General features: G+C 43.5%; 1 protein-coding gene across 1 annotated transcript in view; it reads right to left on the bottom strand.

The window, feature by feature from the left end:
• LOC137416665 (cadherin-23) overlaps positions 1-10,701 on the bottom strand; it is a 311,457-nt gene extending 300,756 nt beyond the window's left edge. Inside the window, exons 1-3 of the mRNA XM_078783975.1 lie at positions 10,647-10,701; positions 8,415-8,557; positions 3,903-4,033 (exon numbers count right to left, since the gene is read on the bottom strand). Coding sequence (XP_078640101.1) covers positions 3,903-4,033; positions 8,415-8,557; positions 10,647-10,701 — 329 coding nt within the window. The remainder of the gene's footprint in view (positions 1-3,902; positions 4,034-8,414; positions 8,558-10,646) is intronic.
• Positions 10,702-27,079: the final 16,378 nt, after the last annotated feature.

The raw sequence follows: 27,079 nt of genomic DNA, 5'->3' as shown, positions 1-27,079 counted from the left end.
TGACGTCATAATTCGACAAATACAACACTTATCCATCCGATCATTATTTTTTTTTTTTTCAGCAACTGTTGATCTGATGGACATGAAATTTTCACCGTAGAAGCGCCTCCTCCTTTAGAATATTTTAATGATAATCCTGACGTCATAGGTCATGTGGTACATGCGCCATCTTGGGAAAACCGAAAAATGTTGCACCTGTTGCACCTGTTGCATCTCCAAAACCGCTGGATGGAAAAAATTGAGACATGGCTCATTGTAAAGACCTCCATATGGGGAATAGGTGTTGCTAACGATGACGTCATTGGTGCCATAATTATGACGTCATAATTCGACAGGGACAACACTTAGTCTGACATCTTTATTTATTAGACATCATACGGATGTAAACGAACAATCATTTTACTCTGCACGCATTACACATCATGTGCATCAAGTTTCACCTCCCTGCACCCTGTATTTCTTGTTTGTTTGTTTTTAAATACTTCTGTACACCGCCCTTGAGGCTCGGTATGTAAGGTACAGTCTACAATTTCGATTAAAGAGACATAATTACTCTTATGGAAAATGTTTTCGAGTTTGTTTTATCCTCAAAAAATAGAATCATCGAATTGTGGCTGCATCAATTGTGGTCATGGGCTGTATGTGGCTGCATCTCTCCAACTGCACAATCGCCATTGGATCGCTTCCAGGATCCTGGCACGAAAACTCACCTACCACTGCTTTAACTTTTCACTTCATTCTTGCGGTCTTGGTATTAACACATTAACACATTAACACATTAACACATTCCTGTTAAAAGATTGGCCTTTAAAACCTACCCTTTTCAAGGGGGACAGACATCTGTACAAATACACAAAGACATTGTGTTTTCTATTTATGTATGTGTGTGTATACAGTCACGTGAAAAAGTAAGTACACCCCATGTAAAGTTTTTACTTTTTCAACATATTTAAACATAGAGCTATTTGATCTTCATTTCAACAATATTGATAGATAAAGGTGACATAATATAACAAATATCATGAAACATTTACATTTGGTAGTCCATTGTATAATTTAAATAAACATAAATGCAAATTTCGCATGTGGAAAAAGTAAGTACACTCTTGGCTCTAATAGGTGGTAATGCCCCCTTTGGCAGAAACAACCTCAAGTAGGCGTTTCTTATAACTGTCTAACAGTCTCTGACATCGACTGGGAGAAATTTTTGCCCACTCCTCCTTGCAGAATTCTTTCAGCTGTGCGATGTTTGAGGGGTTTCTTGCATGCACAGCTCGTTTCAAATCCCTCCACAACATCTCGATGGGATTTAGATCCGGGCTTTGACTTGACCATTCCAGAACCCTCCATTTCTTTCTTTTCAGCCATTCCTTGCTGGATTTACTGGTATGTTTAGGGTCATTGTCATGTTGCAAGGTCCACCTTCGGTTGAGCTTCAACTTTCCGACAGATGGCCTCACATTATCCTCAAGCACCCTCTGGTACAATGAAGAATTCATCGTGGATTCTATGATGGTGAGCTGCCCAGGCCCTGATGCAGCAAAGCTGCCCCAAACCATAATATTCCCACCACCATGCTTTGCAGTTGGTATCAGGTTCTTGTGGTCAAACGCTGTCTTTGGTTTTCGCCAAACACGTCTTCTGGTACTGTGGCCAAATAGCTCTACCTTTGACTCATCTGTCCAGAGCACATTGTTCCAGAAGTGCTGGTCTCTGCCTAGGTGTTCATTGGCAAACTTTAGTCTTGCCTGATGTTCTTTCTGGACAGCAAAGGTTTCCTCCTGGCACACCTCCCATGTAGATAAAATTTGTGCAGCCTCTTTCTAATGGTAGACTCGTGCACTTTGACATCAATAGTGGCAAGAGCTACCTGTAGGTTCCGTGATGACATTCTGGGGGTTCTTAGAGACTTCTTTCAGCATCTTGCGGTCTGCTCTCTGGCTGAACTTGCTGCGGCGGCCTGGCCTGAACAAGTTGGCAGTTGTTTGGAATCTTCTCCACTTGTACATGATCTTCCGGACAGTCAAATGATTGATTTCAAATTGTTTGGAGATCTTTTTAAATCCCTTCCCAGACTCGTAGGCATCTATAACCTTCTTTCTGAAGGCCTCAGAGAGCTCTTTTGATCTAGGCATGGTGACGCCACACATTTCAACAACAAAGAGCAAACCAAACTAAATGTCTGAGGTTTAAATATGAGAGGTTCCACCACGATCCTCTCTAACGATGTTCTAATCATTTGCACCTGAGCTGGTGCATCTGATTCTAATTTTAAGTATTTGATGTAGTGATAAATGTAGGGGTGTACTTACTTTTTCCACATGCAAAATTTGCATTTATGTTTATTTGAATTATGCAATGGACTACAAAATGTAAATGTTTCATGATATTTGTTATAATATATCACCTTTATCTATCAATATTGTTGAAATGAAGATCAAATAGCTCTATGTTTAAATATGTTGAAAAAGTCAAAACTTTACATGGGGTGTACTTACTTTTTCATGTGACTGTATATATATATATCAAATGAGTCCATTTTTAGTTCTCTAACCTTTAATGAGCAAATAAACAACTGTTCGACGTTTCGATCAGCAACACGGATAAACGTGCATCCACTGACCTTTCTCAAGAGTAAAGCAAAACAACTCTATACCCTCCCTTATGTAAGGGAAAAAGGGGTTGGGGACACCGAACCACCAATCAATGCCATTCTGGAACAACTCGTGCCATTCAAATTTAAACCGTAAATCAAAACCGTTGAAACAACTGAAACCACACCTTGGGATGTTACATTAAATCCACCGCTAAATCACCCGTTGAATCAAACAAAACGTAGCAAAATTCAAATAAATCGATGAAAAATATACAAGATGATTAATTGCTTCAAGTGATGGTGGTAACTTAAACGAATTAAGCTAAACGGATACATCGCAAACCTAAAGTAAGAATATATACCCAAGTGACCGCAAACGGAGGCAATAACTTATATGCTTGGTGATGCAGTTTCTCTGGTACGTTTCTGCAAGAGAGGCCCAAACGCTAGTGGTAAGTCAAGCGCTTCCTCTGTGAGCGACACAACAGACTCCTCCACGTGCCATGCCTCCAAAATCCTCCTTCTTCATTTACTGGGGGTTGCACCCAAAATGCTGGCATTATCCCATAGGGGAACATGGTCTGAAAATAGAGGTCTACCTTCAGACCATGTTTGGCCATGGCAGATCTCTTTGGATAGTTGCACTCGAAGGCCTTGCGGTGCTCATTGACCCTTTGTCTTAATGTCACCAATATATTCAGCCCCACAAACACAGGGAACCCTGTATACCACCCCTGCCCGGTCAATCCTGGGAAGCTTATCCTTAACATGCATCAGTGCCTGTTTCATGGTGAACATAGGTTTGTAACTTACCCTCACAATTGCCAATTTTAAAACTCTGCCAATCCTTTGGGACACCCCCGGCACAAAAGGCAAAACACAATAACCTTTTGGTTGTACCTGTGTGAAAAACCTGTTGCGAGGCTTCGCCAAGATCGCATCCCTTTTTGGTAATAATCTGTCCGGGTTGCCATTGGTCTTCAGCACATCTTGTCGATGTTTTACCTCTCTCCTTTTATCTTTGATTGTCGATGGTAAATCACGTGCTCTTTTAAGGAGGGTGTGCACAACAGCTCGTTTGTGGTCCATGGGATGGCAAGAGTCAAAATCCAAGTACCGGTCAGTGTGAGTGGGTTTCTTGCAAACAGTGATGTTCAAATTTCCTCTTGGACCCCTTGTCACCCAGGTATCCAGGAAGGCGATGGATCCATTCCGTTCCTTTTCAAGGGTGAAACTGATGGAAGGAAAGGTCTTCCCAATAGACTCATGTATGTTACTAATTGACTCGATGGGACAGATGGCAAACCTGTCGTCCATGTAGCGATACCATACACTTGGCTGTGTTATGAGGGATGGGATGGTACGTTCCTCCGACTTCTCCATCACCATGTTTGCCACCACAGCAGATACCGGAGAGCCCATGGCGGTACCAAACACCTGTTTATAATATATTCCGTTAAAAACGAAATACGTGGAGGACAGGCAAGCATTGAGAAGACGACACACATCTGTGTGATTCAACATGCCACCCGCCTGTTTCCAGGACTTGTCTTGTAATAATCGCCTCCTGGCCACCTCGATCGGCAAAGCTATGGGAACGTTGGTAAACAAAGACACCACATCGAAGGACACACCATGGAAGCCGGACGGGACAAAAACACCTGCCAGGACACAAACTCCGTCCAAGACACGGACTCCATCCGGAACCGATGGGTGATTCACCTTTCCAGTAAACAATTAACGGAATCACAAATCGGTTTTTTACAGAAATGTTTAAACTTTGCGATCACACCACGGTTTATTCCTAATGACGTCATTGTGTCTCGGGTTGAGTCATCCATCACGGAGCTCTCTGACAACATTAAAAACGAGGTGAGGTCACGTGTGGCTTCTCTTTTACTTTGTCCTCTGTGCCCAACCCGCAACTATTGCAATCTGAACTGGGTACATCGACGGGCTTTACAGGAATTCCGTGGGATGGATGACTTAGCGATTTTGCCGGCGGACGAAGGACGTGCAGCAGTTTTGATGGATCGGCATGTGTACAATGAGAAGATGCATGACTTGTTGGCGGACACATCGACATATGAGCAGCTTCCCTCGGTTCCAACCAAAAAGGTGGAACGTAGTTTGAACTCCCTGCTCGCTGAAATGAAAAGAACAGGTCGACTATCGGCGACACATTACAAACAATTATACAGTAGCAGTGGAGTTTCCCCCATGGCATACGGGCTGCCGAAAGTACACAAGGAAGGGGTTCCTCTTCGTCTCATTGTCTCATGCATCAATGGACCATCATATGCTTTGTCCAAGTTTCTTTCTAACATTCTTAAGCATTTGGTGAGAGAAACAAAGCGAACTTTACGCAACAGCTCGGATTTTGCTCAGAAAGTGAAGCACGTGACCATCAAACCACACGAATCCATGGTGTGTCCTTCGATGTGGTGTCTTTGTTTACCAACGTGCCCATAGCTTTGGCGATCGAGGTGGCCGGGAGGCGATTATTACAAGACAAGTCCTGGAAACAGGCGGGTGGCATGTTAAATCACACAGATGTGTGTCGTCTTCTCAATGCTTGCCTGTCCTCCACGTATTTCGTTTTTAACGGAATATATTATAAACAGGTGTTTGGTACCGCCATGGGCTCTCCGGTATCTGCTGTGGTGGCAAACATGGTGATGGAGGAGTCGGAGGAACGTACCATCCCATCCCTCATTACACAGCCAAGTGTATGGTATCGCTACATGGACGACAGGTTTGCCATCTGTCCCATCGAGTCAATTAGTAACATACATGAGTCTAATGGGAAGACCTTTCCTTCCATCAGTTTCACCCTTGAAAAGGAACGGAATGGATCCATCGCCTTCCTGGATACCTGGGTGACAAGGGGTCCAAGAGGAAATATGAACATCACTGTTTACAGGAAACCCACTCACACTGACCGGTACTTGGATTTTGACTGTTGCCATCCCATGGACCACAAACGAGCTGTTGTGCACACCCTCCTTAAAAGAGCACGTGATTTACCATCGACAATCAAAGATAAAAGGAGAGAGGTAAAACATCTACAAGATGTGCTGAAGACCAATGGCAACCCGGACAGATTATTACCAAAAAGGGATGCGATCTTGGCGAAGCCTCGCAACAGGTTTTTCACACAGGTACAACCAAAAGGTTATTGTGTTTTGCCTTTTGTGCCGGGGGTGTCCCAAAGGATTGGCAGAGTTTTAAAATTGGCAATTGTGAGGGTAAGTTACAAACCTATGTTCACCATGAAACAGGCACCAATGCATGCCAAGGATAAGCTTCCCAGGAATGACCGGGCAGGGGTGGTATACAGGGGTCCCTGTGTTTGTGGGAGAGACAGGGAGAACATTAAGACAAAGGGTCAATGAGCATCGCAAGGCCTTTGAGTGCAACTATCCAAAGAGATCTGCCATTGCCAAACATGGTCTGAAGGCTGGCCCTGTTCCGCTATGGGATAGTGCCAGCATTTTGTGTGCAACCCCCAGTAAACGAAGGCGGATTTTGGAGGCATGGCATGTGGAGGAGTCTGTTGTGTCTCTCACAGAGGAAGTGGTGGACTTACCAGTAACTTTTGGCCCTCTCATGCAGAAATGTACCAGAGAAACTGCATCACCAAGCATATAAGTTATTGCCTCCGTTTGCGGTCACTTGGGTATACATTCTTACTTTAAGTTTGCGATGTATCCGTTTAGCTTAATTCGTTTAATTTACCACCATCACTTGAAGCAATTAATCATCTTGTTTATTTTTCATCGGTTTATTTGAATTTTGCTACGTTTTGTTTGATTCAACGGGTGATTTAACGGTGGATTTAATGTAACATCCCAAGGTGTGGTTTCAGTTCTTTCAACGGTTTTGATGTACGGTTTAAATTTGAATGGCACGAGTTGTTCCAGAATGGCATTGATTGGTGGTTTCGGGGTCCCCACCCCCCTTTTTCCCTTATATAAGGGAGGGTATAGAGTTGTTTTGCTTTACTCTTGAGAAAGGTCAGTGGATGCACGTTTGTCCGTGTTGCTGATCGAAACGTTGAGCAGTTGTTTGTTTGCTCATTAAAGGTTGGAGAACTAAAAATGGATTCATTTGATTTTAATCCCAACCGCAAGTCATTACTTTATTTATTTATATATATACCTTTTCCTTCCTGTATTATTTTGTAAACAAAGTCATCTGAAAGGTTTTTTTTTATATCGTGATGAAAGGCTCACGGAGCCTGTACATACACAGTATAAAATGTAGGACAAAGGACATTGAAGGGATCAGTGTCGTTTTACATAAATTACAGGAGTGTTTGGAGAAAAGTGCCAAATAATCACAGTCACAGTACATTACATGGGATCTGAGCAGCTGGGGATCCAGCACCCTGAGGACGGTGCTCAGATGAGATCACTATGCAGGCCAATCCAATCTCCCTCACCTCAATCCCCCATCCCCCCTCCCCTCTCCTACATAGCTATGTCAAAATTAAAGTAAGGCACCATAAATCCCAGTAAGGCACCATAAATCCCAATAAGGCAGGTATTATGAATCCCAGTAAGGCACCATAAATCCCAGTAAGGTAGGCACCATGAATCCCAGTAAGGCACCATAAATCCCAGTAAGGCACCATAAATCCCAGTAAAACACCATAAATCCCAGTAAGGCACCATAAATCCCAGTAAGGCACCATAAATCCCAGTAAGGTAGGCACCATGAATCCCAGTAAGGCACCATAAATCCCAGTAAAACACCATAAATCCCAGTAAGGCACCATAAATCACCATAAGGCACCATAAATCCCAGAAAGCCACCATAAATCCCAGTAAGCCACCATAAATCCCAGTAAGCCACCATAAATCCCAGTAAGGCACCATAAATCCCAGTAAAACACCAGAAATCCCAGTAAGGCACCATAAATCACCATGAGGCACCATAAATCCCAGTAAGGCACCATAAATCCCAGTAAGCCACCATAAGTCCCAGAAAGGCAGGTATTATGAATCCCAGTAAGGCACTATAAATCCCAGTAAGGCACCATAAATCCCAGTAAGGCACCATAAATCCCAGTAAGGCACCATAAATCCCAGTAAGGCACCATAAATCCCAGTAAGGCACCATAAATCCCAGTAAGCCATCATAAGTCCCAGAAAGGCACCATAAATCCCAGTAAGGCACCATAAATCCCAGTAAAACACCATAAATCCCAGTAAGGCACCATAAATCCCATTAAGGCACTATAAATCCCAGTAAGGCAGGTATTATGAATGCCAGTAAGGCACTATAAATCCCAGTAAGGCACCATAAATCCCAGTAAGGCAGGTATTATGAATGCCAGTAAGGCACTATAAATCCCAGTAAGGCACCATAAATCCCAGTAAGGCACCATAAATCCCAGTAAGGCACCATAAATCCCAGTAAGGCACCATAAATCCCAGTAAGGCACCATAAATCCCAGTAAGCCATCATAAGTCCCAGAAAGGCACCATAAATCCCAGTAAGGCACCATAAATCCCAGTAAAACACCATAAATCCCAGTAAGGCACCATAAATCCCATTAAGGCACCATAAATCCCATTAAGGCACTAAAAATCCCATTAAGGCACCATAAGTCCCAGAAAGGCACCATAAGTCCCAGAAAGGCACCATAAATCCCATTAAGGCACTATAAATCCCATTAAGGCACCATAAGTCCCAGAAAGGCACCATAAGTCCCAGAAAGGCACCATAAGTCCCAGAAAGGCACCATAAATCCCTTTAAGGTCTACCCAGTGTTGGATACTGCAAAGCATAACTGAGAAAAAGGGGGCATCACCTCTCTGTCCAGGTTTCTTCGTACGGTCACAACACCTGAGTAGGCATTCACGTAAAAGAAAGATCGGCCTTCATCCCCTTCAATATCAAACACCATGGGGTCGTTGTCTGGGTCACTTGAACTGAGCTTTGCGATGGATGTTCCTGCAGGTTTTAAAAAGGGAAGACAGAGGCCATTACAGTGTTGGAAAAATGATGCCGCAGGAAATGTTTATTACATTATGCCTTGAACGTGGTGACTATTGAGACACATTACTCCCAGGCAACTAAACCAGCTGTGTGATTGATCAAGCTCTGCGAAGTATACACATGATTTATTGCCATATATTAGTTGTGTGAGAATGTCTAAGGGTCAGTAATTATAAGAAACATAACTACTACGACTACTACTATTACTATTACTATTACTATTACTGCTACTACTACTACTACCACTACCTTAATGGCCTCAATTATTCCCAGCTCCTTGTCGGGTCAGTCGGGGACCATTTTTGACCCAAGTCTTTCACGAACCAGCTGGCCAGACCTGTTGACAAGAGGTTACAGGAATTTGAAATTTGTTCAGGATGCCGGTAATAACTCACCAACTCTCAAAGAGGGACACCGAAGGATCCCTAAAATCCACGAACAACCAGTGCTGATAGACGGAACCTCCAGTTTAACATCCATGAGTTATCCCTAGATAGTGATCAAAGGCCCTCCGTATATTGTTACATCATGGCACACACACATTGATGCATCACTTAGCATGCGGAACACCAGGGTGACCGCTTATTTCTGGGTCAAGATTCAAACCCAAAGAGAGACAGGTTTGAAGAAACTGATAATAATTCCATCAGCAACTATTATTGGAAAGCAACAGCAATTATTATCAGTTTCTTCAAACCATTTTCCAAATATTCCACATCCTTCTAGAAATCCTACAGACAATATTTCAACCATAATTATACAGTCCTATGAATATTATAATATTATACATTAATTCCTCTGTTTGCATCATTAATGAGGTGCCCCTGTGCCGCCGATGCAGTGTCCCCACATATTAGGACAGGAGTTTTGATTTGGCCAAGTGGCCACCTTTTCCCTAAGGTACCACGGGGTATTTAACATCAAGTGAGTGCTAACAGATGCTATCATAACCGCATCGTGCAACTTCGGTGCAATTGATGGTCCTCCGGGTTAAAAAAAACCAATGAACATGATTCAAGAGGAACAACCCTAAATTTGAAAAACGCGAACGAATAGATCCGAATTATTAGAGAATTTTTCATTTTGCATGTTTTTACAAAACAATGCACCATTAACCAGCAAATGTAACGTCAGTGTTCTATGGATCGTAAAAAACTCATAATATGAATCTCACAGCCAATCATAGACCGCTATTGGCAAGACTGAAAATACTCAGAAATTCACTAAGTTCAATTTCATGTTTAATGGAGCATCGTGCTTAAGAAATGAAAGTATATAAAATGCATTTTTTTTACAATGATCAGATTTTTCATCTTTAAGTTCAGTTTTGGGGTGAAAGGATAACTCGTCCGAGTTCAATTCCGGACCTAACTGTAAACTGCCACACTGGTGCTTTTGCAGGTGGTGTGTTCCCTCTGAGTGTGCCATCCGTCAAATGGGGCATGAGGCCAGCGAAGGTCCTGTATGCTGGCATTTGCTGCTCGTGTGCGTCACAGATTCCATTGAGTCATTCACAAAGAGGAGGTGAGTTATTGCCGGCACCCTGGGTAAATTCCAAATACCTCTACCTAGCCTACGGGGATGATGCATCAGCAGGACAGACACGCTCTCAGAAATGATGCGACCAGCAGCCAGGTTCTGCAATCGAATGAATGAATGAGTTTAATTTTACTTTTAAATACGAGCCTTGATTGATGCCGTACAACAGCATTTGTAGTCAATTACTACCATAAACCAGCCTACTTCAGTCCACTGCAGGATGAACGCTCCGCTTAACTCATGTGGAGGGCTGGCAATCTCCACACACTCACCTCGAGGCTGTCTAGCCTGGGTTCAAATCCCGACCCAGCTATAAAATGTCAACCCGGCAGAGTGAGTGAGTGAGTGAGTTTCTCATGGCCAAATTCCAAATTCCTGCTCTAACCTAAATTGGGCATTCCATCAACGGCACAGTCACACCTTCAGCCAATGATGCTACTCCACAGCTTTGTGCGAGCAGAATATGAAATAAGAAGACTCATGTCGAGGGTAGAAGACTACTCACCATGCTTGCCCACTTTCATAATGACAGAATCTTCCTCAAAATGCTCGGTGTGCATGCGCAGAAACCCCAGGAAGCTGGATAGTTCGGGGAAAATTAAAATATATTGTGTGTCTGGGCTGGGATTGTCATTTGAAATGGGTCGCGAAGCTTCTAAAAGAAGCTGAAAATACTTGGGAAAGTACCTGAGAGAAAATGGCTGTGCCTCTCCACAACAAAAGGCTTGGAGAACTTACTCAGCTCGCCGAACGGGCACTTGCTCACCCTGAAAGCTCCCGACCATAATGGTCCGAGGTCCGAGTGGACGGACATATGCTACAAAAACCCCTGACCGATCGATACCAATAAATGGACTGTGTATCTGGATTAAGTGCCTCTGAACACGAATGGAAAGGATCATTCTCATAATTACGGGTTTAAAGTGCCTGGCAAACATAAACGGGCATGTACAAGTGCATATAAAAAAACTAGATCGGCACTCGGTTAGAGCGCATACCTTCACCAGGCTGAACAGTTTACATTTTGTATCCATTGACAGGCCAGATCTGGATTTGAACCTGAACCAAAATCTAATCGGCTTATTCTTATCGCCTCACTAACTCATCCACCTTGTTTTTTCATAGGTCGTCCACAACTTTTTGAAATATAGTGATGCATATCATTTTTGACCCGATATCTTAAAGGAGAACGGACACGACCAAAACAACTTTGCAGATTTCGAAACAAACATATCTTAAACACTTCTATTGAGTTCATTTCACAAATATCTTCGCGGTTTTATTAGAATTTGTCCAAATATCGCCGAACAAGCAAAATCAGTTTTGTCAAAACCGCAAACCGGAAATGACGTTTGCGAAGTAACCCAGGTTTTCGTTCTTAAAGCCTTGTTGGCTTCGTGACGATCAGAACATCGCTTTGTTTTCGTTACGATCAGTTGGAATCATGCCCAGTCGTTGTGTGGCTGCTGGTTGTTCTAATTGCCCAAGTGAAACTGTCTCCGTTTTCAAATTCCCGAAGGATGTTAAGCTGAGAGATATTTGGACGAAACAAGTTCAGAGAACACGGGCGAAGTGGATGCCAACTTCATCGTCGGTGTTGTGCAGCGAACATTTTGAGCGCCACTGTTTCAATGAAATCCCACAACTTAAAGCAAGTTTGGGATTTGCTGTACAACATAAACGGGTGCTCATTCCCTCAGCTGTATCGTCTATTTTCGTTCGTTCGGCAGAGAAACCGGATAAAAAGACGCGCAAATCCAAAGCTGCAGAAAAACTAGCAACGAAAAGGGTGAGTTGTGTGGCTTCTGTTTGTTTACATTTGACATTTGGTGACCTATATTCGAAATTTCTATCACTACATGCAGGTGAAATTGTGGTTTGTGATACATATTATTTATGTATTCACAGGAAGTTTCATCACTTCTCAAAATAGCACAACCTGCTGCTACAACTTCTACATGTGATCAGAGCCAGGCACCTGCTTTCCATGATGGTCAATGTAGGCGTAGTTAGCTGTTCGCAGCACATATGTTTCCAAACAGCATGGTGCAAAACCAAGGTGGTTGATAATGCATGAAAGTACTCCAGCGTTTTCCATTTCCTCTCTAACTTTAGGTATCTCCCTGCAGCACTTGCACTCATTCACCTGTGGCATGGCCTCACAATTACCACAACTGCACCTGTCCAGAAACAATAAGTATTTGCATATGTATGTCTGTTCTTACTAAAGCCTGTACATGAACACTACAACTGATGCACCTGCAGTGCTGCACTAAGTCAATAAAGTCGTATTTCGTTTCTGTGTTTCTATCCATTTCTTGCCTCATGGCACCGAACATTAATTAAATATTAGTTATGTATTCCATTGACCAGAAAATGAAACTTTTTCAATTAAAAAAGAGACATAAAAATGAATAGCATTCAGTATTTTGGAGGTGCCCGAGATCAAAATCGATCGCCATTGTGTCTGTATCCAACGATTTCTCTTCTTCACTCTCTGGACGGTATGGTTCGAATCTGTATGGGAGAATCAAGTGTGATTTCCCAAGATTATTAACTTTCTCTTCATTTTCCCCATCAGATTGGTCAGAAATATCGCTGATATCCAGACTTACGCAACTATCGGAGTCGGTGTCTGCCATTGTTTACTTTTGCGCAGTCACATCAGCTTCCTCCGATGACGTCACATCGTGGAGGGCAGATTATCGCGAGATGCTGGCCGGCGCGAGATAAATCGTCTGCTATTGGCATTTTAAAACTCGGATATCTCACGATTCACGCATGCTAGAGCAACAATTTTTGTGCCAAACTTATCTTTTTTGTTGCTACAATTAATTAATCTTAAGCATTTGATGTCTATACTCATGTCCGTTCCCCTTTAATGGTGAAGAATGACTTGTAATTTTCAAAATTCTCCCTTCTGGATCCGAATTCGGATTGATTTGTCCTTATCAGACACCCAACATGTGCACCAAGTTTCATTTAAAACCATCCAATGTTTTGCGATATTGTGCTGTATATCGTTTTTTGTGCTCCAAAGGGTGAAGAATCACTTTTTAAAATCTCCAATCCAGATCCGGATCCGGATCTTCACCAAAATCGAAACATTTCGTTCATGTCACGTACCAAACCTCTCCACCAAATTTCGTTCGAATATGTCCACAACTTTTTGAGATATCCTGTTCACAAACAGACAACCAAGCGGACAGACAAACAAGCAGACAGAGGTGAAAACATAACGTCCACCCACCTTCAGTGGCAGAGGTAAAGATGATATTTACAATTAATCATGTTGGGGGTGGGAGCTACGGAAGCTTTGAGGGCTGCTGTAAATATATTGTTTGTTTGGTTTCAGGGCCACAAGAGAAATTATACTAGATTTTTGCATCAATTGCTACACCTACGTGCCACACTAAGTTAAAGTTTTATAGGCCCGAGGACGTGCCTAGAGGATGAGGGTGCAGTGTTGTGGATTTGAGAATTGTTGTAAATATCACCCTGTGTAGTGTAATGAATCTTGTTGTACATATCACCCTCCGTAGTGTAAAGGTCAAAGGTCGTCCTCCTAGTTAATCCATATTCATGCACGTAGCAAATCATATATCCTTCTAAATAGTTATTTCCTTATTATGTGTATTAGTTTAAGGCTGTGTCTTCCATTAATTGACACTGCATTGCACCAAATTCAAATAAGACAGGTCCCCTTTGGTTTTCTATCCCAGCGGTGCGAGTGGTTTTCTATCCCGCAAGACGCCATTGGCCATGTGCTCTGTCTCGGAGAAGAAGGGGGGAGGAGCCGCCAAATCACGGGCGTGGCCCGCCCCCTCGTCACCAGGAGGTGGAGCCAGGAAGCCCTCGCGCCCAACCAGGACTGAGTGGGTATGGCTTGGTAGGGGTGTGATATAACCCGCAGTGCGACGCCCCCACGATAGATGCGGGAGATGCGTCAGAGAGTTGTTGAGTACCGCAGTCCACCAGTTGAGTTCAAGTCCATCAGTGGAGGAAGAGCAGTCCACCGAGAGTGGAGTTGAGCCCAGTGGAGGAGGAGCAGCAGCGTGGAGCTGAACCACCGCAGCTTTGACCACCGCAGCTTGAGTGTTGACATCAGCGTTGCTTTTGAGGAGAGTCGGCGGCTGCTCAACTCGAGCCGGGATCACACCAACCACCCGCATCCTTCCCGCCTTGTGATCCCACCTTCCTTGTCCGTCCAGCCATCCACCTCCAGCTGAACCTTCCTCTCCTTCCTGCCATTCCTGTCATCATCCCCCGTGTAAGTCTGATTGTCGTCCGTCTTTTATGTTGTCCTGGGGTTAAGTAAGACTGAATAGGTAAGCTAGAAATTGCACTGTGTCTTCTGGTCCTTCCCTCCTTCTGTAAATTATTTTCTTTTCTTTCCTTCTCCTTGGTTCTTTTGATTGTGTAAATAATAGTTAGTAATAAATTATATTTGTATTTCCTACCTTCGTTCTTCTTCTTCATGCTCGTCCGGTCGTCTTTGTGATTTCTCCATTGGACACCGGTGGCGCGATTTTGGCCAACGTTTCAGGATCGGGTTTTGTCTCTGCTAATGGTTCGTGCCGCGGTTGCTAAACCGCTCGGCAATTAACATCTGTCCGCGGTCGCGAACGAGGTTGCGCCCCTGCCTCTCCAGAGGGAGCTGTGCAACTTCAGGACTCACATCGGTCAGTCAAAAACAAGGGGATTAATCCCCCTTCTTAAGGGGAAGAAGGCCGACGTAGAGATCCGCAACAATATTTACGATTAATCATGTTGGGGGTGGGAGCTACGGAAGCTTTGAGGGCTGCTGTAAATATATTGTTTGTTTGGTTTCAGGGCCACAAGAGAAATTATACTAGATTTTTGCATCAATTGCTGAAAGTGGAAAGTGTCCGTTGTCATGATAATGGTTTGTATTGAGTTTGGATACTTTTGAATACGTTACTCTATCCTGGTGACCCTTAATGGTTTCTTTGTCTCTTGGTGTCGACGACGTGACATCCGTGTGTGTGTATATTTGTGTGTGTTTATGTATGTTATATCCTCAGCTGATGTTATAGCTTGTACCAATAGGAAATTATACGAACCCGACTCCTTTCAGCCTTTCAGTCTCATATTCCTATATTTCCGTGAGTGCGATTTTCATGCAGGAACAGAACAATTATTATAGTTAACCATTTTGAGATCGCCACTCTTTCGTTTAAATACTGACAATTATTTTTTTTTAAATTATATTTAAATTTGAATTACAGATTTCGCTCCAGCAACGGCAGGTTAAAATTGCCCAGCGAACAGAACTGTCACCAAAATGCACGCACAGCGCATGCGCAAAAGGCCTTGTTTAGCATTCGTATGTCATTTCAAAAGTTGCGTATTGTGGGTTGGCAAGAATGAGCTGTCGTGCGATTTAATCCCACACAAAAACTCTACCAGCAAGGAGCACAGTCAAAAATCATCTTTCAAACACTAAAAACGTTTACGACGACAATGTGAACATAACTATCCATGGACCATGGTCTATACTTAGACATCCTCAAACTTGGAAGGGGAGCATTCAAAAAGAAATCTAGTGCTTTCTTGTACAAGTAAATAAGGAAGACTAAAACCAAGGAGACTTGGACAACAGACGCTTCAAATTGCCCACGTGCAATTCTGCAAGCAATCATCCATCACCAGGTAAAGCGTTTGACTTGTTTCCGTGAAGCACACCGTCTGTAGCCGTTCTGCTTCCCTGCTTTTAAGGAGCCTGCAGGCAAACTTTCCCTGCACGGATTGTCATGGAGCACGTTACCATTGCTACAGGGAGTGCATCATGAGGAATTGCCATTTCTTATTTAAACACTTGCAAGAAGGCTCTGGTCTTTGAAGCTTTTGAACTAAACGTCTTTTCTCAGCTTCAATTCATTTATGTGAATCGTAAAGTAAAGGGGTGTGAACAGAGTTATGGGGTGTGAATACTGTATTGTAGCCAAAGTTACCCGAGTGTGTATTTATAGAAATGGGAATTCAGTGTAAATATTCAGTGAGCAAATGTCGCAATGGGTGCAGCTGGTAACCTCGACAACCTCGTTTCATTCTATCAGCTAAGATTTCAATCCATACTTGCTGGACCTCCAAAGTACTGCTCGGGAGTGAAGGTGATATTACAAAAGCTCAGCTGGGAAACAGGTTGAGGCATGTTTTGGGCCTACCGCCTGATGGAAGATCGCCAAAGTTCTTTCCATACCAACCGACCACCTCCAGGCACCTATCCCTCTCCCCATCGCTTCTTCAGCTCCGACCTTCCCCCTCTCTCTGTACTCCCCATAGCTTTGCTTTCAGCAATTTCCCACAGCATTAAATTCTGGTTTCCCATTCAGTGATCCATAGATCAGTTAAGTAGTTTCACATAAGTAGTTTCAGTTTCACATTTCAACATCAGTTTCACTTTGAGATATCAGTTTATATTCGTCATCGCAACTTGTGATGCGACATGAATTGTGCATGGAAAAGGTCGGCAAAACTGATTTTGGGAAAAAAATTTTTTTACAATTATCTAAGGGTCTAAAGTTTTTTTAGGGTCATAAATGCATCTAAAGTGTTTAAAGAATCAAGGTTCTTAAAAGGGCCAAATGGGGTCTAAAGGTGTCTAAGGACGAAAGAGCAAAATGTGTCAAAAGTGTCCAAATGGTCTTAAAATGGCCAAAGTGTCTTAAAAAGTCAATAGGTCTGAATAGTATCAAAAGGTGTATATGTCTCAAAAGGGGCAAAATGGGTATGAAAGAGTCTAAGGGTGTATAGGTCTAAGGGGGGTAAAAGTCTCAGGGGTTTAAAGGGGTTGAAGGGTGCAAAGGGTTGAAAGAGGACTAAGGGGTGTAACGGGTCTAAAGGAGTCTAAGCAGTGGAAAGTGTCGAAGGAGTGTTAGGGGTCTAGAGGGGTGTAAATGGTCGAAGGGGTGTAAGGGGTGTAAATGGTCAAGGGGATCTAAGGGGGTGTAAAGGGGTCTAAGGGGTGTAAAGGGTCTAAAGGGGTGTAAATGGTCAAAGGGGTCTAAGGGCTGTAAAGGGTATAAAGGGGTATAAGTGGTGTAAAGGGTCAAACGGATTCTATGGGGTTTAAAGGGTTTTAGGGGTGTAAAGGGCATAAAGAGGTCTAAGGGGTTTAAAGCGTCAAAGGTGTGTAAAGGGTCTAAAGAGGTCTAAGGGGTGTAAAGAGTTAAAAGAGGTATAAGGGGTCTAAAGATGTTATAAGGTATGTAAAGGGACTAAGGGGTGTAAAGGGTCAAAGGTTTCTAAGGGGGTGTAAAGGGTCAAAGGGGTCTAAGGGTTCTATGCGGTGTAAGGGTCAAAGGGGTACAAGGGGTGTAAAGGGTCTAGAGGGGTCTCAGAGGTGGAAGGGGATGAAAAGGGTCTAAGGGGTGGAAAGGGCCTAAGGGGTGGAAAGGGTCTAAGGGGTGGAAAGGGTCTAAGGGGTGGAAAGGGTCTAAAGTGTGTAAAGGAATGAAGGTATCGTAAAGAAATTAGCTCTGGTTCGTAAATAAATTAACTTGGGAGTGCAACACGACAATAACGGGCCAAATGGCCTCCTCATCACCGTCATGGTATAAAAGCTATTTTCAGGTATATCGTGGTTAAAAGTAGAAAGTTTCGGTGTGATTAACCTTGAAAGCTCAAACCACTATAATCCAAAAAAAAGAGCAAAACAACAACTCACCTTGTTGTGAGGATGAGGTAATCATTGGAGGTTCACCTGTTGTCAAGTGGCGGTTTGTAGTTGGCATCACATGGGTCCTTTTTTGTACAAACTATTTTTTCACAATTGAGAGTGATGTTAGATGAGCAGTAAAATTACCTTTAAAACGATGTATATATAGGTTGCGTTTGTAGTTTGTACTATTTTCAGTTTTTGAATAATTAACGCATTTGAGAGGTCACGTGACTCCTTCTTTGCCGAACTTGCCGATCATGGTAAAGTCTTAATTAAGAGTTGTTCTCACATATGATAACATATTTGATGATCGGAGCTCACCATATAACTAATTATATCGATATCCGTGTTTAAATCCGATATAAATTAAGCTTTTTATAGCCGGCGAAGCCGGTGTTGTCAATGAACGCATACGTATTATGTTGAAAACCTGATTATGCCTTGGCTCGAGAATTCCGAAGCGCAGTGGAGGCCGCCATCTTGCGGATGCGGAAGTATGCATAACAAATTTAAAACGTTCATTCGGAGTTTCTTTCACCCGTCATTGTTTGATTCACAATCTGATGCACCTCCAATGTATTATTAAAATACTTTAAGACCAACATCGGCCCGCACGGGCCTGGTTATCTTCAACGAAACGCGTCACCAAACACCGGATCCAATGAGAGTCGAGCATTTGCAAAAATATTTCTAAAATGAAATCACGCAATGGTGGCCGCCATCGACCGGATGCGGAAGTTTGCATAAAACAATTGCGAAAGAGTTCAATAGGAGTTTGTTTCACCCGTCGTTCTTTGATTCACAATCTAATGAACCTATAATTAGTAATTAAAATACGTTAAGACCAACCTCGTTATCTTCAACGAAAATCGTCATCAAACACCAGAACCAATGAGATTCGAGCATTTGAAAAAATATTTTTTTAAAGCTTATTACGCGTTTCGGAGGGTGAAAACGGCGTCAAATATTCTAACATTGACGAAGAATTATTTTTTAGAAATCTCGCGGCCGTATGGGATAATTTTTCACGGCCAGAAATACGGTATAAGCGGTTTACATATTTAGTTTAGAAATACGGATCGTTTTTCACGGCCGGAAATATCCGAAGTTGAGACGGAATTCACCGAATTAATCACTGCAAGCTAACTTCTTCTGGTGGAGGAAGCCGCAGTGCCCGGAGAGAACCAGCCCTGCCAGCGACTGAAGTTAGAAGACTACACACATACTGTGAAAACGTATGTTAAGCCCAGTTAAAATTTCTTAAAATAGGCCTTAAGCTAGCACATCGTATAGTTACTTCCTTAAGCTTCTTGTGACATTTATTGTATGTAGGTATTGGGGAGGACTGTCTGCTCTCCTCTTTTACCAAGTCTTACCAGGTACGGTACCTACACCGATCTACTATCAACTACCTAACCTACTGATGCCACAGTGATGGGTAAAATAGTGGCAAGAGGCTTTGGCTTCGCCGGCTCATTGCAGCTTTGCAGTCGGTACTAGTAGCCGGCGAAGCCGGTGTTGTCAATGAACGCGTACGTATTATGTTGAAAACCTGATTATGCCTTGGCTTGAGAATTCCGAAGCGCAATGGAGGCCGCCATCTTGCGGATGCGGAAGTATGCATAACAAATTTAAAACGTTCATTAGGAGTTTCTTTCACCCGTCATTGTTTGATTCACAATCTGATGCACCTCCAATGTATTATTAAAATACTTTAAGACCAACATCGGCCCGCACGGGCCTGGTTATCTTCAACGAAACGCGTCACCAAACACCGGACCCAATGAGAGTCGAGCATTTGCAAAAATATTTCTAAAATGAAATCACTCAATGGTGGCCGCCATCGACCGGATGCGGAAGTTTGCATAAAACAATTGCGAAAGAGTTCAAGAGGAGTTTGATTCACCCGTCGTTCTTTGATTCACAATCTAATGAACCTCTAATTAGTAATTAAAATACGTTAAGACCAACCTCGTTATCTTCAACGAAAATCGTCATCAAATACCAGAACCAATGAGATTCGAGCATTTGAAAAAATATTTTTTTAAAGCTTATTACGCGTTTCGGAGGGTGAAAACGGCATCAAATATTCTAACATTGACGAAGAATTATTTTTTAGAAATCTCGCGGCCGTATGGGATAGTTTTTCATGGCCAGAAATACAGTATAAGCGGTTTACATATTTAGTTTAGAAATACGGATAGTTTTTCACGGCCGGAAATATCCGAAGTTGAGACGGAATTCACCGAATTAATCACTGCAAGCTAACTTCTTCTGGTGGAGGAAGCCACAGTGCCCGGAGAGAACCAGTCCTGCCAGCGACTGAAGTTAGAAGACGACACACATACTGTGAAAACGTATGTTAAGCCCAGTTAAAATTTCTTAAAATAGGCCTTAAGCTAGCACATCGTATAGTTATTTCCTTAAGCTTCTTGTGACATTTATTGTATGCAGGTATTGCCATTGGGGAGGACTGTCTGCTCTTCTCTTTTACCAAGTCTTACCAGGTACGGTACCTACTACACCTACCTACTACCAACTACCTAACCTACTGATGCCATAGTGATGGGTAAAATAGTGGCAAGAGGCTTTGGCTTCGCTGGCTCATTGCGGCTTTGCAGTCGGTACTAGTAAAGATTTGTATATGTGGATCGACCCTCGGAGATCATGGCGACAGGTGGCGGCTCATATGGTTTTAAGTTATGAATTGTGAGAAAATAACTGTTTTAAAACCCCTATTTATGTGCAGGGTGGTAAAAAATGTTATCCTATAATGTTTGGTGCCGATTAAGCTTGGGAGCTCAGAGGAGTAGGTTCAGAAACAAACAAACGGACATTTTGCTTCGATATATATATATATATATATATATATATATATATATATATATATATATATATATATATATATATATATATATATATATATATATATATATATATGTATATATATATATATATATATATATATATATATACTGAAACGCAAAAGAAACTTACCACCTTTGAAACCTTTAAATATCAACAATAACACTGCGTGTAGTAAATGTGTGAACTTATTTGTGGACAATAGTGTCCTCACTGTCAGACAAAACGGTCACGGATGGTCACTTGAACCTTCAATGGTCACTTCATAGCACAGCTGTTGAACAGCCGTTTTGACTGTCAGTGGTTAGCCAAGGGGTACGGGATGATTTTAATGAGCTGCACGTGATGTCTTGATATTGGCTTTAAAAAGGCCAGTGCAAAATGGGCATTTCAATCAACATGCCACGATTGTCAAGGGATCAACGGCAGCGTGCCCTGGGCATGCTGCAAGGCGGACTGAGCTACCGTGAGGTGGCACGTCGCCTTGGCTGTTCACACCAGACGATATCGGCCCTGGTGGACAGAGACACCCTCCACAACTCTGCAGATGACAGACCTCGATCAGGGAGGCCAAGAGTCACCACTGCAAGGCAGAACAGGCAGATGGTCCGAAGTCACCTGCGGGATCGATTCCGTCCAGCATCCTGCACTGCGGCAGAAACTCCGGGGCGTGCAAACCCACGGATCTCCAATGATACTGCACGAAGACGACTGCATGACTATGGTCTGACTGCCAGAAGACCCTACAGAGGCCCCGTGATGACGGCTGCCCATCGCCGCAACCGACAGAGATGGTGCCAGCAGCATCAGCGGTGGACCTTGGCGCAGTGGAACGAGGTCGCTTTCAGCGATGAGTCAAGGTTCAGTGTGGACAGTCCTGATGGGCGTGAGCGTGTCTGGAGAAGAACTGGTGAGCGATATGCCGATTGTTGCGTGCGTCAAGCCAACAGGTGGGGTGGCCCAAGTGTGATGGTCTGGGCCGCCATATCAGGCCGGTACAGGACGCCACTGGTGGTTGTGGATGGGAATCTTAACGCCCAGCGGTATGTGGATAACATCCTGCGACCTCATCTGCTGCCATTCCTGCTTACCACCCAGAACTGAGAACCTTTCAGCATGACAACGCTCGTCCCCATGCTGCTCGCTTTACCCCTGCATTTCTCCAAGGCGAGAACATCAACACCATGCAGTGGCATGTGCTCTCCCCTGGCCTGAATCCCATAGAGCACCTGTGGGATGAGCTTGGGAGACGCGTAGTTGGCAGGGCCAGGACACGGGCAGAGCTGCTTCAGACATTGAGGACTGAGTGGAACAGAATCCAGCAGCAATCCATCCAAAGACTGGTAGGCAGTATACGCCGACGATGCACTGCCTGTATCCAAAACAATGGTGGCCACACACGCTATTGAAAGGGGACTGACATTGCACCCTGTGCTGTTCTGTACTGTAGAACAAACTGATGAGATGGTGTATCTTGGTCAAAAACTTGACATGTCATCAATAAAATGCCAATGTTTCAATTAGCAATTGTTGGTTTGTTTTATTTTGAACTGTTACAATTTTATTACATTTCAAACAAGTGGTAAGTTTCTTTTGCGCCCAGGGCACGCTGCCGTTGATCCCTTGACAATCGTGGCATGTTGATTGAAATGCCCATTTTGCACTGGCCTTTTTAAAGCCAATATCAAGACATCACGTGCAGCTCATTAAAATCATCCCGTACCCTTTGGCTAATCACTGACAGTCAAAACGGCTGTTCAACAGCTGTGCTATGAAGTGACCATTGAAGGTTCAAGTGACCATCCGTGACCGTTTTGTCTGACAGTGAGGACACTATTGTCCACAAATAAGTTCACACATTTACTACACGCAGTGTTATTTTTGATATTTAAAGGTTTCAAAGGTGGTAAGTTTATTTTGCGTTTCAGTATGTATATATATATATATATATATATATATATATATATATATATATATATACAGTGCACATCAAAAAAAAGGTAATCCGAATTCAAGGGGTTAATATACAAAGGTTATTTAGTTTGACAATTTACATGTGGTTTACCAATTATGAGGAGATCCTCAGCTTTCCATTGATGCCTTTCATGCATCATTGCTGTCACACCTGACCGAGTACATGTTCATTGAAAATGACAAGTTCAAATAACATTTTTACAAGTTTGGCTAATCGGTGCAAGACAGTTTGAAATGGACGCATTACTTGTCGACTGCCAAGTTGATTATGTAAAATTGTTAAGCTGGTCTGGTAATCGTCGGTTGCGTCATCCTTTGTTTAAGATGGGTATTTAAGATGGGCCTACGGTGTATGGGTTTAGAGACAGTCTGAGTCATTGAAAAGATGGTTCAACTTACGACTGAACAGCGGACCTTTGTGGTTACAACCTTTCACCAAACTGGAAGTTTGCAGCGAACTCATAATGCGTTCAGGGAACGTTTCCCAGAACGGGAGCCTCCAGCAGCCAAAACCATCTGGGCGAATGTTAGAAAATACCAAGACCATGGCACTAGCCTCAACCGCAACAAGGGGAATTCTGGTAGGAGGCGCACTGGGCGATCGGAAATGAACAAATGAAATGAAAAGTAAGGCAGCAAGTTTTGGAGCATCCTAGGGATACCAGCGCAAGACGAAATGGGACGGGATTGCCTCCGGCAACATCAAACCGAATCACAAGACTGGACCTCCACCAACATCCATATCAGATTCACATCCGGCATCAACTTACGCCAGGGGATTTTGCCAGGAGGCTGGTGCTTGCCGGATGGTTGATAGCACGTTGCGAAGCAGATGTCAATTTCCTGCGGTATCTCGTTATCGGCGACGAAGCTGCTTTCGCCATGGACGGCAAGGTCAATCCCCATAATGTTCTTGAATATGCACCGACAGGACAACCCCCGGAATGTAATTTTGACACCAACATGATTCGACAAAAATGGACTGTTTGGTTGGGACTTTGTGGAAGTGGTCAGGTGATCAGACCATTTTTCTTTCAAAGGAATGTCAATGGTAACAGGTATCTGCAGATGATCAATGATGAAGTTTTACTGCAGCTGGAGGAGAACTTTGAGCGACAGGTTCGTGGTGTCTTCAGATATTTCTGGTGGTCCCAAGACGGTACCCCAGCACATCGTCTTATCGCTGTCACAGATAGACTGAGGGAACTCTTTGGAGACCGAGTCATCGCCCTCAACCATGCAGTGGAATGGCCGCCAAGATCACCTGACCTCACACCATGTGATTATTTCCTTTGGAGACATTTAAAGAACAAGGTGTTCGTAACTCCTCCCCGTGACCTTGACTAATTGCAGGGCCGTATTCGACATGAAGTGGATGCTTTGCGCAATGACCCAGCTATGGTGAGACGAGCAGTTCAGGGCATGCTCCGCCGCCGTGAGCTTTGTGTTGAAAGGGGAGGTGGACATGTTGAAGGTGTGGGTGCATAAAGGCCAATCATTCCTGAGAAAAGTTCACATCTGACGTTCATTTTGCACCAATTATCCTGACTTGCATCGATTAGCCAAACTTGTAAAAATGTGATTTGAACTTGTTATTTTCAATGAGCATGTACTCGGTCATGTGTGACAGCAATGATGCATGGAAGGTATCAATGGAAAGCTGAGGATCTCCTCTTCATTAGTAAAGCACATGTAAATTGTCAAAATAAATAACCTTTGCATATTAACCCCTTGAATTCGGATTACCTTTTTTTTGATACGGACTGTATATATATATATACAGACTTGGCATTTAATATGGAATTTTTTTTTTGTGGGGGTGAACTTACTTTTCAAGATGTCTTAGAACCAAAAGTTCATTGGAATTATGTCGAAATTATTCTAGATTTTGTTAATCTGACCTTTAAAAGAAACAAAAACCACATTTGACATTTCGAAACAAATAAATTGATCCTTGAAAGTGATGTAAACTGATATCGAACTAAATTCATGGACAGTACTGTGTTAAACTTCTGTACGTTTTCCAGAAGTATCTCTTTATTTTACACATTAGCCAAAAATTTTTTAAATAAAAACAAAATTTATATTACGACTGGGATTACCGACAGTAAAATTACAGTTCAGTACTTCGTGTAACCCCCACGAGCATTCACAAGAGCACGTACACGTTGAGGCATGCTGTTCACGAGATTTGCCAAGGTTTGGACAGGAATCGCTTGCCATGCAGTGACAATAGCCTGCTGCAATTCACGCACAGAGGTCGGCTGCTGGTCCAAGTGGTCGATTTGACGCGTTAATTCTGCCCACAAGTTCTCTATCGGATTCATATCCGGGGACATGGCAGGCCACTCCATATGCTCTACACCACGGTCAGCAAGAAAGTGTTGGATCATGCGAGCACGATGAGGCCGTGCATTGTCATCTTGGAAGACAAAGTTTCCTGGAAAGGGTGCACGTGCAAATGGAAGCAATGTTTCTTCCAGAATGGCCCTGTATTTGAACTGGTTCGGGTTTCCATTCAGAACAACCAGGTCAATTTTTCCCCCTGCATGAAAAGCAGCGCAAACGGTCACCCCACCACCTCCAGCTTGGACTCTTGGCACTATACAATCTTTGTTGTAGGCTTCATGCACTTGTTGGCGCACTCGGACGCGGCCATCTTGACGATAGACTAGAAATCTAGACTCGTCACTGAAGATCACGTGATTCCAGTGTCCTGGCTGCCATTGACGGTGCTCTCTGGCCCACTGCAATCGGCGCTGGCTGTGTTGTCTGGTCAGGCGTGGCTTTCTCAGGGGATGCCTGGCACGAAAGCCTGCTTGAACCAGTCGTTGGGTGACTAGCCTTCTGGATACAGGCACATTTGTCAGTTGCTGCCACTCAGCCCTAAGCCGATTAGCTGACTTGGTATGGCCATTGCGGACTAACCGGTGCAGCTCGCGATCATCCCTCCTTGTGGTTCTGCGGGGACGTCCTGGCCTCGGTATTGGAGTAGGGACACCCCTCTGAGCATTTCGTTTCAGGATCTTTGACGCCTGACCTTGAGTGATGCCATACTGCCGAGAAATAGCACGCTCTTTCATGCCGTAATTTCATAAAGCCACCACTCCATGACAAACAGCATTGTCGAGTTGACGGACCATCTCCAGAGGAGGCGGCAATAACTTTTGGAGACGTGCAGCAGTTGTTTTCCACTAATACAGAACGCAACAACCCTTGTATACCCGACTGTGAAGCCAATCGTCAAATGCACCTGTCCGTACATTTTGCCACGCCACCTGTGATATAATCCTGTTGTTGACTTCTTGCTGCGACAGACAATCAGTGACATGGTTCTTTTAACAAATAAATCACCAACGTGTAAAAGAAACTCACCAGATTGACATACTGAGTTAAGAAAGTAAACCCAACTCAAGAAAAAAAAAATATTCCATATTAAATGCCAAGTCTGTATACTGTATATATATACAGTGGAACCTTGACTTACGAGTGCCCCAACTTACGAGTTTTTCGAGATATGAGCCGTCGCTCGGGCGGTTTATTGCTTTGAGATGCGAGCCGAGATCTGAGTTACGAGCTTTCGCCACCCGGTCACGTGGTTATCTTGCCGTGCAAGTACAGTATCTCTGTCGTATAGCGCTGCATTTTTGTTTTCGCATGTTGGTTATTTTGAGTTTACGCCGCCAGGTGGGTTCCGGTCACGTGATTATCTTGCCGTGCAAGTACAGTATCTCTGTCGTATAGCGCTGCATTTTTGTTTTCGCATGTTGGTTATTTTGAGTTTACGCCACCAGGTGGGTTCTGGTCACGTGGTTATCTTGCCGTGCAAGTACAGTATCTCTGTCGTATAGCGCTGCATTTTTGTTTTCGCATGTTGGTTATTTTGAGTTTACGCCGCCAGGTGGGTTCCGGTCACGTGGTTATCTTGCCGTGCAAGTACAGTATCTCTGTCGTATAGCGCTGCATTTTTGTTTTCGCATGTTGGTTATTTTGAGTTTACGCCGCCAGGTGGGTTCCGGTCACGTGGTTATCTTGCCGTGCAAGTACAGTATCTCTGACGTATAGCGCTGCATTTTTGTTTTCGCATTTTGGTTATTTTGGAAAATTTCATGTTCATGTCGAACATTTCATGTTCATGTTCATGTTTTCATGTTCATGCCATGCCAGGCCACAACTTGTTCAGAGTGCCGGCGATAGCTCGCCTTCTCTTTGTGGAAAACACGGTGAGATCCTTAACATCCAACAACTAATGGGACGCAAACGGGGCGCCCAGTTTAGCGGTACACACATTGATGAATCACCCTGCCTGTGATTCACCCATGACAGGTTATAGCTGGGTCGGGATTCAAACCCAGGCTGGACAGTTTAGACTTTAGAGTCAAGTGTGCGTACCTCCAGTCCAGGCCATCCTGCCA

The sequence above is a fragment of the Myxine glutinosa genome, chromosome 8 (genome assembly GCF_964187855.1).
Source record: "Myxine glutinosa chromosome 8, kmMyxGlut1.1, whole genome shotgun sequence".
In the NCBI taxonomy this organism is placed as follows: domain Eukaryota; kingdom Metazoa; phylum Chordata; class Myxini; order Myxiniformes; family Myxinidae; genus Myxine; species Myxine glutinosa.
This window is presented reverse-complemented; position numbering and strand designations above follow the sequence as displayed.